Below are 16,572 nucleotides of genomic sequence, written 5' to 3' on the forward strand. Positions count from 1 at the left end.
ATATCCTGAGAAACAATCAAGCAATCAAGGGATGGTCTTTATTATTTGTTTATATCAAGTCTGTCTTTGTTTTCTCCATTATCTGCCACATCCCCAGTTCCCATTCCCTATCATCACTTTGGTGTGGATATGGGAAATGCAACCAGTGCTGGAATAAAGTGCAAGAGTGATTCTAGAAAGCTTGGCATAAATTGCAGTTGTGGCAGGAAATGAAGCTATAGTTTTCCCCTCCTTAAATTTTCCACTCTGACTTTTAGGAGCAGTTGCCGGACCTGCATAGCCACTTCTGTGACCTGAACTTGGAAGCTCATATGTATGCCTCACAATGGTTTCTCACTCTTTTCACTGCCAAGTTTCCTCTCTGCATGGTCTTTCACATCATTGACTTACTGCTTTGTGAGGTACTGTATCTTTCATATCTAAACCAAAGTAGAAAACAGTTTTTACTTCAAATGATTTATTTCACATGTTTTTTCCTCTGATATTAAGCCATACTCATTGATGAAGTCATAAGTATTCACTGATCAAAATTTTGATTTGAATGTTCAGAACACAGTATTTTTAATTGTATTTTTATGATTTGTGAGGAGTGAAAATATTAAGGTTTACATAATTCCTAGGCAGTGAAATGAGATGGCTAAATTTGAATGACTGAATTCATATTAAATCTTGTTGTTGTTAAAGTGTCATTGAGTTGGTTTTGACACATAGCAATCCTCTATAGGGTTTCCGAGGCTTTTAGATCTTCTCAGGAGCAGAAAGCCTCATCTTTCTCCTACAGAGCAGCTGGCATGCTTGAACTGGGGACCTTGTGGTTCATAGGCCAATGCTTATTGTACAGAGCCACCATGTTCCCATTGTAAGCTTAGTGGTGTACAATTATGTGTTACTAGTATAGGTTATCATCTGTTCTGATGACTTTGTCATAAGTTTGTTCTGAAAAAAGTTAAATATCTTATTGTTTCTCTTGAAATTTTCATTATTACTACCCTTTATTATCAGGATCTTTATAAATCAAGTCTTTATTGTATCTAGGTGTTAGGAAAATTACAGATAAACTTACAAAAATATTTTTAATTCTTTGTTGTTGTTGTTAAGTGCTGTGGAATCGATTCTGACTCATCGTGACCCACTGTAGGGTTTCCAAGTAGCAGCTGGTGAGTTAGAGCTGCCGACCTTGTGGCTCGCAGCCCAGTGCACATTCTACACCATAAAAATACACAAAACGTTGGTGGCAGTATTTTGAACAGTAAATCATAAAATTGAGCATCTGCAAGTGAACATCTGAAAATGATAGCATCAAAAAATTATGTGCTACAACACTATATGTAGTACTTGTATTGCTAATGATAAGATGCACCAAAAAAAGACAGCTGTAAATGCATTCATTGTAACTCAAATGCATCATAAATTGGGATACCAGTATACAGGAACTTTAAAGTTAAATAAATGAATTTGAGATCATGTGTTTTTAATGGTAATACATTATATTACAAAAGTAAACACAAAGATTTTTAAAGTAACTGAATTTTCAGTTCATAAATTATCTATCTCTATATTATGTTTTAGATTCTTGGCAGATCATGAGAGAAGTGAAAAAGTTTTTATGTCATTGAATTATATTTTTAGACTACAGAGTCTTTCAAAAAGTGTTTGAAAAATCTGTAGACATCGACATTTGTTTATTTTTAAATCCTTTGTTGTTGTTACTGTTAAATGCCATGGAATTGGTTCCGACTCATATCAAACCTATGTAGGGTTTCCAAGGCTTTAAGTCTTTTGTGGGAACAGAAAGCCTCATCTTTCTCCCACTGAGCAGCTGGTGGGCTTGAATTGCCAACCTTGTGGTTCACAGTCCAGTACTTATTCTATGGAACCACCATGTTTCATTTTAGGTCCTAAGATGGCTACATTTGTTTATTTTGCTCTTTCAAATAAATGAGTAATATTGTACTTAGATCTATCTTATCTTCCCAACAAAATGTTTGCTATTCCTAGAAATGATAGTATGTATTTTTTAATGGTATAAATTTACCTAGAAATGATGTTGTTGTTTGTCATTGAGTCCATTTTCAACTCAGAGTGACCCTATGTTAAAGAGTAGAATTGCCCTAGAGGTTTTTCCAGGCTATGATCTATCCGGACACATTGCCAGATTTTTCTCTTGTGGAGTCACTAGGTAGATTCAAACCACCAATCTTTAGTTAGCAGCCAGATGGTTAACCATTGCATCACCAGGATTCCTTCATAAAAATGTTGTTGTTGTTGTTAAGTGCCATTAAATGGGTTCCTACTCAGTGACCCTTTGTAAGGTTTCCGAGGAACAGTTGGTGGGTTTGAACTGCCAATCTTGTGGTTCGCAGCCCAGTGCTGATCCTACAGCAGCACAAATATAGCTTTCTTAAATAAAACTTGGAGGAATTAAAAGTATAATCTATGTGCATGATTATAAATTTAATATAATCTTGATAGTTTTGTGTTACTATACATTTTTTACATAAAGATTTGTTTCTTAAAAGAAAAGTCTAACCATTTTAATTATCCTAAGAATTTGAAGTTTAAGTACAAAAATAACTTTCTAAAAGAAAAAAAAAATTAAGATATTTAAGCAGCATAACAGTGTTTTCATCCTACTATAACGACCACCACCTTATATGAAAGCATAGCTAGATTTTTGCTCTTCAAAGACTCTAGTTGGCAATACTTAATGGTCACAGAGCATTTCGTAAGTGTGTACTATTTTTAAATGCTTTAAGTACTGTGACAAAGAAGGGTTGGGTGACTTGCTGAGAGTTATAGACGAGGTTCCCAAGTCCTGAATATATGAAAGCTAGAGAATCTGATTGATGGCACATTAATTCTATTCATTTTACTTACAAATTAGTTACTAAAATGCCTTTCTAAATTTAACTAAGGAAGAATGTGGAATGAGGAGCTAAAATCTCATTCCGAGTCAAAATGGTGTGATCACAAAGGAAACTCAACTTTGCTTGATTATCCAAATTGGTGTGGCAAACAGTTCTGACTCCTCTAATTTAGTGCACTATCAATGTACAAACCAGCTTCACATTGTTCATTTTTTTCATTTTTAAACAAGCTAATACTTAGAGTTAGTTTTGATAAATATTCATATTCAGTCTTAAAAACCAGTGGCCCACTGAGTCAATTCTGCCTCATGGCCACCTCATGTTTCTGAGTGAAACTGCTCCATAAGACTTCAATGGCTATGACCATCCAGAAGGAGATTTTCAGGTCTGTTTTTCTCAGGCTCTTTTGGGTGGGATTGAATGACAGCCTTTGGGCTAATAGTCAAGCTTAACTGAGTACTTAACCATTTGTGCCACCAGGGATGCTTTACATATGCACATACACACAGACATATATGTAGAGAGACATTAGATAGATAGATAGATAGATAGATAGATAGATAGATAGATAGATAGATAGATAGATAGATGATAGATAGATAGATAGATAGATGATAGATAGATAGATAGATAGATAGATAGATAGATGATAGATAGATAGATAGATAGATAGATAGATAGATAGATAGATAGTTGGTTGGTTATGTGCTGTGGAGTCGGTTCCAACTCATAGCGACCCTGTACATGGTTTCTGAGACTGTAAATCTCTACGGGAGCAGAAAGCCTCCTCTTTCTCCTGCGGAACAGCTGGTAGTTTCAAACTGCTTACCTTGCAGTTATAGATATGTCTTCCTTACTCATTGTCCAACTTTCATATGCATCAGTGAGACAACTGAAAATACCCTGGTTTAGGTCAGGTGCACCGTAGTCCTCAAACTGATACCTTGGCTCTTTCACACTTTAAAGAGGTCTTGGGCAGCAGTTTTAATAGTAGTAGTCCTGTCCTTTAGTTCATTGGAATGGAGACTTTGTTAAGTTCTCTGTCTGTATGTTGTCACACCTGCCAATAGAGTCCTATCCATGGGCCTTAGCAAATTTAGACTCACAATATCTCAGGAAATTTCATCTTAACGATACTTGAATTTCTGACAGCAATTTAAGATAAGCAACATTTATGATAGGGAAAAGAAAAGGAAATTTATAAGCCTTTCCATCACTTGTCAACTATGATTCATAGCATCTGAATGATCGTTATATTCATTAAACTTAATAAAAGCATCATAGATGTTCTTTTCCCTCCTCTCAAATCTATACGCTGTAGCTATTTAAGAAAGTTACATAGCTTTCCAAAACAGAGTAGGTTGTAATCACAGCATCATGTTATCCAAGGAAAAAATGATGACATCCCTTGATAGAGCACAGTAGCTTTTCAAAATAAACTTTCTTAGAAACAATATTGTAGTGTGCTTCAGGATACTCCTTTTCCACTAACTCATCTTTGTCAAAGAATTATTTTGTAAAGGAAATTTTTGAACAAACTTTCACTTCCTGCATGTCTGTGTTTTCTCTTTGCCCCATTCCTTCTTGTAGTTAATCAAATATTTATACCAAAAGCTTTCTTTTGCTATATGTGATAAAGTATTTTAAAAGAAGAAAATGGTAACATAGACTTGAATAGATCATCTATAGGTATTTGTTTTTGCTGTATTCTTTCTTGTTACAAAAACAATTCAAACTTTGGTGAGTATTAATTAATGTTTAACTGTGACTGGAAGGCTAAGAACTTCTCAGATGGAAAATTAATAGTTTTTCAAAGTTCGCTATTTTGACCTCTCAAAAAAGTTTAAGTATATTTGTTTGCAAATTCATTTGCTCAGAGACACTATAGCAAAGTGAAAATGAAAGACAATGAGTTTGGGGCTTTATATTAGAAAACATATCATCAGGGCATATTTTCCTAAACTGTATGCTTAGGATAAGTGTTCAACTGCTAACCACAAGGTCTGCAGTTCAAACCCACCAACTATTCCTTAGAAACCCTATACAGAGTCACTATGAGTCAGAACTGACTCGACGGCACTTACCAACAACAAAAGCATATACTTTTAAGGATTTCTTATCCTTAGGCTAAGAATAGAAGTCAATTTAGGAGCAGACAGGAGAAGAATTTTAGTAGACTCTTAACATTACAGACTGAGTTAAAAACTCCACGTTGTTAGTAGTTTTATTTAAGATGTTTATTAAAGATGCATTTATGGCAACTTGAGTGAATTCTGTTCTTTAATTGAAGGTGGGTGGCTACAGGATTTGAAACTATAAAAATACAGTTTATTATATTGAGATGAATGGAACTCATCTATCATCTTTTTTTAAAAAAAAAAAAAAAAGAACAAAACCGTCTATATTTTATGTCTTCCTTTATGTTTGTAAACAGATAAGAAAAAGGCTAGGAAAGAGTATTAGCAATTGCACTGTAAATACTATGCTATTTACCTACTGCTTTTAAAAGAATTTTTAATGAAAGTACAACAAAATAAAGGAAAATGTGTTCAAATTAGTATGTAACTTTATATTTCACAAAGGGAATATACTTCAGAGGTAGTGTGGATTTGGTTCCAGACCTCTGAAAGAAAGCAAGTCACATGCATTTGTTAATTTATCAGTGGATATCAGAGAGACATTAGATAGATAGATAGATAGGGATTTGGTTCCAGACCTCTGAAAGAAAGCAAGTCACATGCATTTGTTAATTTATCAGTGGATATCAAATTTATGTTTCCACTCTACTGTAATCTGTTAAGTGTGCAAGAGCATTATTAAAAAATTGGAAATATTGTGAGAATTACCAAAATATGCCACAGAGACACAAAGTGAGCACATGCTATTGGAAAACTGGCTCCCTACTTGACACAAGCTTGCCACCAACTTTCAATTTGTAAAAAAAAAACAAAACACACATACACACACAACAAAACTGTACTATCTGTGAAGCACAATAAAACAAAAGTACATAAAATGAGATGTACTTACATAACCAGATCCCAGATTTAAGAAACAAACAAATGTTAGCTGTATTCCAGAAGACCCCCTCTGCTGTCCCTTTTTTAGTTATTAACTGTTTTAAGGGAAATCACTACACTGATTTATAACATCCTAGGTTAGTTTTGTTTTCAAACTTTATATAGATGGGCTTATCTATTTTTATCTCTAGATTTTTTCATTCTACATCATTGTGTGAGCTTCATCTATGCCATATTGTTGTTATCAATTGCTGTTGAGTAACTTCTAACTCACGGCGACTTGTGTGCAAAGTAGAACTTCTTCATCGGATTTTCAGTGTTGTGACCTTTCAGAAGCAGATCACCAGGCATATCTTCCAAGGCCTCTAGGTTGGTTTAAACCGCAAACCTTTCAGTGCTTAACTGCATTACTCAGGGATGCCTTCATTGCATCAAGATATATATATATTTTTTCCATTATATGAATATACTACACTTTCCCATTGTTCTGTTCTATTTTGAATGGAGATTTAGATGGTTTCCCATCAGGTGCTATTATGAATAGTGTTGCTGTGAATATTCTTGAACTTACTTTTTGGCCAAACTTTTTGGCCAATATACGTGTGCACTTCTATGCGTACTCACCTATAAGTGGACTTGTTGAGTTAAGGTGTGCATATGTTCAGCTTAGATTCCTGGTATGGCGCTATAGGGCAAGCACTTGACAGGGAACCACAAGGTTGGCAGTTCAAACCCACCAGCTGCTCCTCAGAAACCATATCAGGGTCTCTATGAGCTGGAAACGACTTGATGTCGCTTAACCAACAACACAATGTTTACCTTAGTATACAACTTTCCAAAGTAGTTATGACAGTTACCTTTTGAAGTATTTTTATTCAATAATGGTTTTCTCATGATCAAGAACTTTTTTTTTTAAGATGACTGGTCTTGGATCAAATTAGTGCACATCAATATGGAACAAAATGAAATCCATTTGAGGATTAAAGCTGTTTACTTGATCTTTGAAATTGCATATAGATGAACAGATTGGACCTAAGAACTAAATTCCGTCCTTATGTGAGAGAAGTTACCTTGATGGCAAAATCTAGCAAAGATTTTTATGAGACAAGATAACATTGTTATAAAGATACTGGCTTTTCAATTGGCCTTTCCTAGATCACCTTGTTCAAGCTGCTTACTTTATGTAAATCTTAGTTTGTCTGTAAACTGTGGTAGCAAAACCTATCTCCAAGGTCTCTTGTAAGAATTAAGTTGGATTATGGATACAAAATTCTTAGCAACTGTTCTTGTTTGCTACTTAGTAAATACTCATGATGATATTACTCTCCATCTCTCCCTTCTGCTCAATCTACTTGTGTAGCTCTTTTTAGCTTCTCAATTTTGTCAAATAACTACCTGACCTCAGAGATTCGAAAGAGAGGGTTAACTAGCTGTTGCTTCTGTATTAGCTTCCTAATCAGTTTGTTGTTCCTAGCTGAGAGACTTCTTTGCTAAAAGAAAAAAAAAATTTTTTTTTTTAGCTGTTGACCTTAATGGAAATTTAATTCTATTCCCTTTTCCAGTAGTGATTCAAGTCATTCTCTAAAAGTGATTTTTTTTTCTTCCCCAGTACCTTCATTCAAAGGACATAAGGAAAACTCCAGTATGTCTTTTAGTCATGACAGGGTAACTGACAGCTGGTGTTTGAAGTTGACTCTTCCCAGAGAGTTCAATTTTTAGAGTATTAAATATATTCAGCTTTATATAGTAACTTGGTATTTCATAAAATTTAAGGAAATCATTGACCCTTCAAATTAGAGTATATTTCCTACTTCTCCATTTTCAGGATGAAATAAAAATGACAGTTTCCTGATTAAATGCCACCAGGTATAATTTCCTTTCAAGGCAATTTTCTGAAGCTGTTATCTAAAGAGTGGATTCATTGTGTAACATTCTCAGTCTTTACCTCCCCCACATTCTTCAGTAACAATAATATGTTGAATTTAGAGCTCATCAAATTGGGCTGATATTTGGAGTCCTGGTGTGGCACTGTAGGATAAGCACTGAACTGCAAGGTCAGTTTGAACCACAAGGTCGGTGGTTCAAAGTCACCAGCTGCTCCTTGGAAACCCTATACAAAGTTGTGATAATTTGGAACAGACTAGATGACACTTGACAACAGTGAAGAATTTGTGCATGTGTTGTTTGCTGTCAAGTCAATTCTGACTCATGGTGACCCTATATGACAGAGTAGAACTGCCCCATAGGATTTCTAAGGTCTACAGGGCTGGTTTGAACCACAGGGTTAGCAGTTCAAACACCAGCTGCTCCTTGGAAACACTACACAGGGTTCCTGTAGTCAGAATGGACTTGACAGCACTTAACAACAACAGTGAAGATTTTTTGTGTTTTGTTTGCCATCAAGTCAATTCTGACTCATCGTGACAGTATATGACAGAGTAGGATTTCCTAGGCCCACAAGGTCAGCTTGAACCTAATGATTAGCAGTTCAAACCCACCAGCTGCTCTTATTGTTGTTGTTTTGTGCCGTGGAGTCGGTTCCGACTCATAGTGACCCTATACAGGGTTTCCGAGGCTGTGAATCTTTACAGGAGCAGAAAGCCTCATCTTTCTCCCGCAGAACAGCTGGTAGTTTTGAACTGCTGACCGTGAGATTAGCAGCCCTATTTGTAACCACTATGCTAAACCCTATATAAGGATGCTGTTGAGTTGGAACCGACTCAAGGCACTTAACAACAACTAAACAATCTTTAAGGAGCTCTGGTAGCATAGTGGTTACCAGTCAGGCTGCTAACATCAAGGTCAGCAGTTAGAAACTGCCAGCCATTCCATGGGAGAAAGACGAGGCTTTCTACTCCTGTAAAGATTTATAACCTCAAAAACCCCTATACAGGGTCAGTATGAGTCAAAACCAACTCCACAGCACACTACCACCCCCACAACAACAATCTTTATGGGAGCAGTTCTCCAGGTATTTTCTCCCACCGAGTGGTTGGGTTCAAAGCACTGATCTTTTGGTTATCAGCCATGCACTTAACTAGGTCCCACCAAAAAAAAAAAAAAAAAAAAAAAGCACTGACATTGAGATGATTCCAACTCATATCAGGACTCCTCAGGACTCCTTTGATAAGAATGGTTGTTGTTGTTGTTAAGTGCCATCAAGTCAGTTCTGACCTTGAAGTTCAAACCGACATAGTAGGCCTAGGAAATCCTATGGGACAGTTTTACTATGTCATATAGGGTCACTGTGAGTCACAACTGACTAGATGGAAAATAACACACACACAAAATCTCCATTGTTGTTGTTAAATTTTCAGAAACATTTATTAAATTAGCATTCTTAATCTGGTGCTGCAGGATTTAAAATCAGAAGTCGGCGCGAGGATTGTATTCTTTCACCATACTTACTCAGTCTGTGTGCTGAGCACATAATCCAAGAAGCTGCATTATATGAAGAAAATCGTGGAATCTGCATTGAAGGAAGGATCATTAACAACCTGTGATATGCAGACGATACAACCTTGCTTGCTGAAAGTGAAGAGGACTTAAAATACTTACTGATGAAGATCAAAGACCACAGCCTTCAGTATGGGTTGCACCTCAATGCAAAGAAAACAAAAATCCTCACCACTGGACCAATAAATAACATTATGATAAATGGAGAAAAGATTCAAGTTGTCAAAGACTTCTTTTTGCTTGGATCCACTATCTGCACTCATGGAAACAGCAGTCAAGAAATCAAATGATATATTACATTAGGCAAATCTGCTGCACAAGACCTCTTTAAAGTGTTCAGGAAAAAAGTCAGTTTGTGGACTAAGGTGTGCCTGACCCAAACTACGGTATTTTCAATCACCTTATATGCATATGAAAGTTGGGCAATATGTAAGGAAGATCATAGAAGAATTGAAACATTTGAGTTACGGTATTGACAAAGAATATTAAAAGCAGCATGGACTGCCAGAAAAACAAACCAATTTTTGTTGGAAGAAATACAGCCAGAATGCTCCTTAGAAACCAGGATGGCCAGACTTCAACTCTCATACTTTGGGCATACATCAGGAGGGACCAGTCCCTGAAGAAGGATATCATGTTTGGTAAAGTGGAGGTCCAGTATAAAAGAGGAAGATCCCCAATGATATAAATTGGCAAAGTGGCAGCAGCAATGGGCTCAAAAGTAAAAATGATTGTGAAAATGGCCCAGAACTGGGCAGTGATTCATTCTGTTGTTCATAGCATCAAAATGAATCGGAGCTCAACCAACTGGATGGCATCTAACAACAGTAACAGATGATTGTTGCTGTTTTTGTTGTTGTTGTGTTGTTGTTAAGTGCCGTCGAGTCAGAAGTGCAGTCATGTCAGTTCTGACCCATAGCGACGCTGTATAGGGTTTCCTAAGAGCAGCTGGTGACCTTGAACCACCAACCTTGTGGTTCAAACCGTCTTTACAGTCCAGCGCATTAACCCACAACACCAGATTGGTGGTGGTGGTGATATGCTGTGGAGTTGGTTCCCACTCATAGCGACCCTGTATAGGGTTTCCGAGGCTATACATCTTTACAAGAGCAGAAAGCCCCATCTTTCTCCTGCGGTGCATCTGATAGTTTCAGTCTGCTGACTTTGTAATTAGCAGCCCAATTCGTAACCACTAAACTACCAGAGTCCTTATAGCACCAGATTAAGGCCCCTTAATTAATAAACTTAAAAAGTTTTCAGAAACATTATTTAATGTTAATTAGTTAAACTTTAAGAGTAGTAATTCTTACAAGAGTAGAGAAAAAAATGTTTTGATTAAGTAGGAGAAAATAGTTTAGGCCATTTTGACTATCATAGGACCTTTTTATTGGATTGAGATGAGAAACCACAGGGGGATTTTGAGTCGAGGGGTGACATGATGTATTTTTACAGATTACTGAGAAAAGATGGCTACGGTGCCCAGTCCTGCCCCATCCTCACAGTCCTTGTTACTCTTGAGCCCATTGCTGCTGCCACTTTGCCAATGCATCTTATTGGGATCTTGCTCTTGTACCCTGACCCTCCTGATACTGTGTCCGAAGTGTGACAGATGAATCCTTGCCATCATGACTTTGAGGAAAGATGGTTAGGGTGCTAAAATAGGAGAACAGTTAGGAGGTAGTTGGAACAATCTGGGTTGGAAATGATGATCACATGGACCAAGATAATATCAGTTGGGGGAAGGTCATTGAATTCTGGATATAGTTTAAATCTTGAGTATGCTGATGGCTCAGCTGGAGGTGAGTTTTATTGATGACATGTTCTCTTTTAATGGTGTAGTGAGAGTGACGGATGGGTAGTCTTACAGTTTCTCTGTTTCAGGGGCATCTTGGAAGCAGGTGATGTTGTGGAGTGCCTAGGGAAGGTTATTGCTACATATTTTATTCTGACAGTGCTAAGATTGCAATTTCTTGAAAATGCTTGTTCTAAAAACGGGCTTTGATAACCTGTGGGAGCATTTAAAGTCAATATTGGTAACTTTAAGAAAGAAATTTAAAGGGTGGAATAATTAATAATTATGAGAGATGAACATATAAGTGTCAAACTTAGTTCTTTACAATAAAGGCTCATTTTTGGAGTTTTTGCTTAAAATAGAAATGGTACTTTGTTTCAATAAAATCGAACCCATATTAATTTGAAGACTTTCAAAGACATTATGTACCTTAAACTCTTCAGTAACTCACTATATTCTATTTTGAGTTGTTGTGTGCTTAGTTCTCAGGATCAGATTAAATATCACTGATTTAAAGTTTTAGGATGACAGATTTTTTTGCCCAACAAAAATCTTCCATTCTCTATTGAATTAGAATAGCTCAAGTTACTTGATTGTATTTTTATTGCAGAAAAACTCAGTCATTAAACTGTGTATACATGGATTGAATACAATAAGTAAACATATTATTTTAAAATTTATGATTAGACATTTAAAAAAAGACAAAAAACATTAAGGCGTCTAATGACTTCTGCAAATACCTCTCTGGACAAGAGGTATAATAGTACCATTCATAGTGAAAGTTTTGTATGTACATTTTCTTGACCACACCTCCTCCTTTACCTCCCAAGGGGAACTATTATACTAAATTCAGTGTTTTTCATTCCCATGCTTGCTTATCTTTTTGATACATGTGTATATATCTCTGAGAAAGTTTATAATTAAACATATTTGCAAAGTACTACCATACTCACTGGCTTGTCAATTCTGCCATTAAAATTGGTCTTGAACTTGTCTTCTGCCTCTGTCTCCAGGCCAGCACCATCAGTAACCTCCCAGGTGCTCTTCCCAGTTGTTCCCCTGTCCTTTCTCTTCCATTATTTTTTATAGCATCCAGAGATTATTTTAAAAATACAAATCAGATCATTTCATTCTCTGTTGAAAATCCTTCAGTGATCTTCCACTGAGTAGAACTCACACTTTCACTTGACCTGTGTCTAGCCTTTCCTTTATTTCCCACTGATTTTCTAGGGTCAGTCCTCCTTTTTCTTGCTTATTTTAACACTGGCCTTCTTTTAGTTTGTGGACAGTAGATCTTTTCAGTTTAAGAATGTCTGCATATTCTTTCTCTTCTGCTTAATATGTATTCTTCACTCTTAATTGCTTTAACTCCTCCAGATCTAAGGTTAAATGTTCCTGTCTCTAAGAAGCTTGTGCTGATCACTTGTGCTTGTTCATTATGTCCCTCTTTTTACTCACTCTGATAGTGCCCTGCAGTTTTTGGTTATTTATTAATTTACTTTCTATTGCTTTTTAAATGCCTGTTTCCCTTGTCGATAATAAATTTGCAAAAGGATCAACCATGTTTCTTTTGTATGCTACTGTGTGTCTAGCATCCTATGTCACACATGATAAGCATACAAGAAATATTAATTGAATGGAAATAAGAATCAATAACTAATTAAGAAAATGGCTTTTATTGTCTTCCTTTTAAAGCTTTTTATGAAACCCTAGTCACAGGCTAAAAATAACTTTGCTCTTGAATTTTAAGAGAAAAAAATAAGATAGTATCTTTAGGAATTCCTTCTGTCTTAGGATAGTTTAAGAAACAAAAAAAATGCAACTCAAGTACAATAGCAGTTCATTTAAATATAGAGGGAATCTAGGAAAAGACAAGTTAGTTGGCCTAAGGAAACACAAGTACCAAATTAACACCAAAGCTCTGACTGCCCTTTCATTTTATTGCTCTCCATCACATTCTGTGTATCACATGTTCTCTTCTCTTCTGACCTACTTCGTTGTAGCTTGGTCCTGATTCATATTTAAATATAAATTCACATAGTCATAAGTCATAAACCTACTTTTGTGTGGGTTATGTTAGGCTCATTTTCCATCTCTTATATGCTTTGGTAATAGGTAGGATGGAGGGTAGAATCATATAACCTGTAATCCACTCACCAGAGACTGTACACAGAGACAGATTTTCTGAGAAGGGTCATTGGATTTTTGTCAGTGGATCTGACAAAAGAAAACATTTCTAGTGTACATACAGCTCATGGACTAGAATTCTGAATGTAAATAAGTATTTGATATATATATATTTGTTCTGTATAACTCTAATGCATCTCAGAAAGCAAACTATTTAGCAATGGGTGTTGATTTAATTGAAGTGAGACGGATCTTAATGTTGTTATGTTCTCAGGAGCCATCTAGTTAATTCCAACTAATGACCCTGTGTTCAATAGAACAAAACACTACTTGGCTTGTATCATCGCTACTATACATGAGCTCATTGTTGCAACTACCCTGTCTGTCCCTCTTGTTGAGAGTCTTCCTCTGTTTCACTGACCCTCTATTTTACAACTATGATGTCTTTCTTCATGTGCTGGTCCCTTCTGATAATACGTCCGAAATATGTAAGATTAAGTCTTGCCATCCTTGCTTCTAAGGAACATTCTTGCTGTATTTCTTCCAACACATATTTGTTTGTTCTTTTGGCAATCTATCATATATTCAATATTCTGTACCAATACCATTTTCCAGAAACATCTATTCTTCTCCTGTCTTCCTTATTCATTGTCCAGCTTTTACATGAGCACAAGGCAATTGAAAATACCATGGCTTGGGTGAGGCACACCTTAGTCCTCAAGATGATATCTTTGTTTCTTAATACTTTAAAGAATTATTTTGCAGCAGATTTGCTCAATGCATTATGCTGTTTAATTACTTAACTGCTGCATCTTGGGGTGTTAATTGTGGATCCAAGTAAAATAAAATACTTGAAAACTTCAATCTTTTCTCTATGTGTCATGATATTGCTTATTGGTCCAGTTGTGGAGACTTTTGTTTTCTTTACATTGGGTTGTAATTCATACCAAAGACAGTTGTTGTTGTTAAGTGCCATCGAGTCGATTCCGACACATAGCGACCCTATACAGGGTTTCCGAGGCTGTAAATCTTTACGGGAGCAGAACGCCTCATCTTTCTCCCACAGAGTGGCTGGTAGTTTTGAACTGCTGGCCTTAAGGTTCATAGCCTGATTAGTAACCACTATGCTACCAGAGCTCTTTTAGTCTCTGGTTTGTCAGTAAGTGCTTTGAGCACCTCTTGGCTTTCAGCAAGCAAGATTGTATCATCTGCATATGGCAAGTTGTTAATGAGTCTTCCTCCAATCTTGATGTCATATGATTATTCATATATAGCTTCTTGGATTATTTGATCAACATACAGATTGGATAAGTATGATAAAACAACTTTGACAAACACCTTTTAAAATTTAAAGTCAAACAGTATCTCTTGTTCTAGTCAAACAATTGTCTCTTGGTCTATGGACAGGTTCTGCATGAGCACAATTAAGTGTTTTGTAATTCCTGTTCTTCACAATGTTCTCATTCTTCACAATATTATCCATAATTCCTTATGAGCCACACAGTTGAATGCCTTTGTATGGTCAATAAAACACAAGTAAAGATTTTTTTACGTTCCCTGCTTTAAGCAAAGATTCATCTGACATTAGCAATGGTATCTCTCATTCCCCATCCTCTTTTGAATACAATATGAATGTCTGGCAGTTCCCTGGCGATGTACTGCTGCAAGATTTTACTTGTGCTTGTTATTAATGATATTGTGCAGTCATTTCCACTTTCTGTTAGATCATTGTTCTTTGGAATGAGCTCAATTATAGATCCCTATCAGGTAGTTGGTCAGACAGCTATTGTCCAAATTTCTTAACTTAGACAAATAAACACTTTCAGCATTATATCAGTTAGTTGAAACATCTCAGTGGGTATTTCATCAATTCCTGAAGCCCTGTTTTTGTTAATGCCTTCAGTGCAACTTGGAATTCTTCCGTCAGTACCATCAGTCCTAGATAATATGATACCTCTCGGAATGACTGAACGTCAACCAGTTAATCCTTTTTGGTATAGTGATTCTGTGTATTCCTTCCATCTTCTATTGGTGCTTTCTACATCTTTCAGTGTTTTGCCTGTAGAATCCTTTGGTATTGCAACTTGAATTTTTCCTTCACTTTCTTCAGCTTGAGAAATGCCAAGTGCGTTCTTCCCTTTTGTTCTTCTAAAACTTCTAAGATAGAGTTGCTGTTACTGTACCGCCAAATCAGTTCTGACTCATCGTGACCCTGACTAGGGTTTCTGAGGAGTAGATAATGTATTTGAACCACCAGCCTTTTGGCTAGCAATCCAGTACTTATCCTATTAAAAACTATGGTCCTGATTTGACCGAATTTGACCTAGTTGTGGTCAAAAGCATCAATTCTTCCACAGTCTTCTTTATTCACTGTCCAGCTTTTGCATGCATATGAGGTTATTGAAAATACCATGGCTTGGGTCAGACGAACTTAGTCTTCAAGCTGACATTTTTGATTTTCAACACTTAAAAAGGTCTTGTGCAGGACCATAGCTGGAATCCAGAACCTCATCCAGAACTGACTGAGGTAGGAAATTTCCACTGGAAAGGATGAGTAGACAAGCCTGGAGTGGCTAGAAGAACAGAAGATACTTCATAAAAGAGAAAGACTATCAGGAAAAATCCAAAACAACAAGGGCAGTCTGATTGATTACTACAAGAACAAGTAAGCTGTTTGCCCAGGAGCCCTCAAGGCAAGTGGTAGGGACCCCTCAGAGCAAAACCTCCTTCCAAGACTGAGACTCAAGAGGAATACATGAGCAGGCATGTGGTCTGGCTGGTGACCACGTTGGTCACCGATAAGGGAAGAGGGGGAAACAACAGCAATGAAGTTGCGAGCTAAGCCTGACCACATTCAATAGACCCCCGTGAACCCGGGTGGAGACCTGGATGGCCAACAGTATGGCAAGACTCAGAGACTCCTGGGCCCAGACACAGTGACATGGCCACGGAGGACTAGATCAAAGAGTGAAGCGTCGAGCTGATATGAAGTGAGGGGAGATGCACAAGAATACCCATACTTGCAGATAGTACCCACTTGACCTGGCTTCGTTGGCTGTATGATCAGAACTCAACTAGAAGAAGAAAGAAGGGGTGGGGGGAGAAAAAGAGTAACCTGCTACAATTTGATAAACTTTACCTATACCTATGGATGTAGTTGCTCTAAAAAGGGAACAAATCTTTACAGTAAGGATCACTCCTACCCCCTCGGTACTCAGGGTTGACAGGGATGGGCAACATAGACATTGGCTACCCAAAATGGGGGTGCCTATAAACGCAAGAAAGATGAGGCTTTCTACTCCCGTAAGGA

The 16,572-nt window shown here is 36.8% G+C and overlaps 1 protein-coding gene across 3 annotated transcripts in view; it reads left to right on the forward strand.

Moving 5' to 3' along the window:
• Positions 1-16,572, forward strand: part of RABGAP1L (RAB GTPase activating protein 1-like) — a 958,953-nt gene that overhangs the window by 625,452 nt on the left and 316,929 nt on the right. For all 3 annotated transcript variants that reach the window (XM_006867062.1, XM_006867063.1, XM_006867061.1), the window contains one exon: positions 258-401. In XM_006867062.1, the coding sequence (XP_006867124.1) occupies positions 258-401 (144 nt within the window). The remainder of the gene's footprint in view (positions 1-257; positions 402-16,572) is intronic.

Source organism: Chrysochloris asiatica, unplaced genomic scaffold (assembly GCF_000296735.1).
Source record: "Chrysochloris asiatica unplaced genomic scaffold, ChrAsi1.0 scaffold00100, whole genome shotgun sequence".
Taxonomy (NCBI): Eukaryota; Metazoa; Chordata; class Mammalia; order Afrosoricida; family Chrysochloridae; genus Chrysochloris; species Chrysochloris asiatica.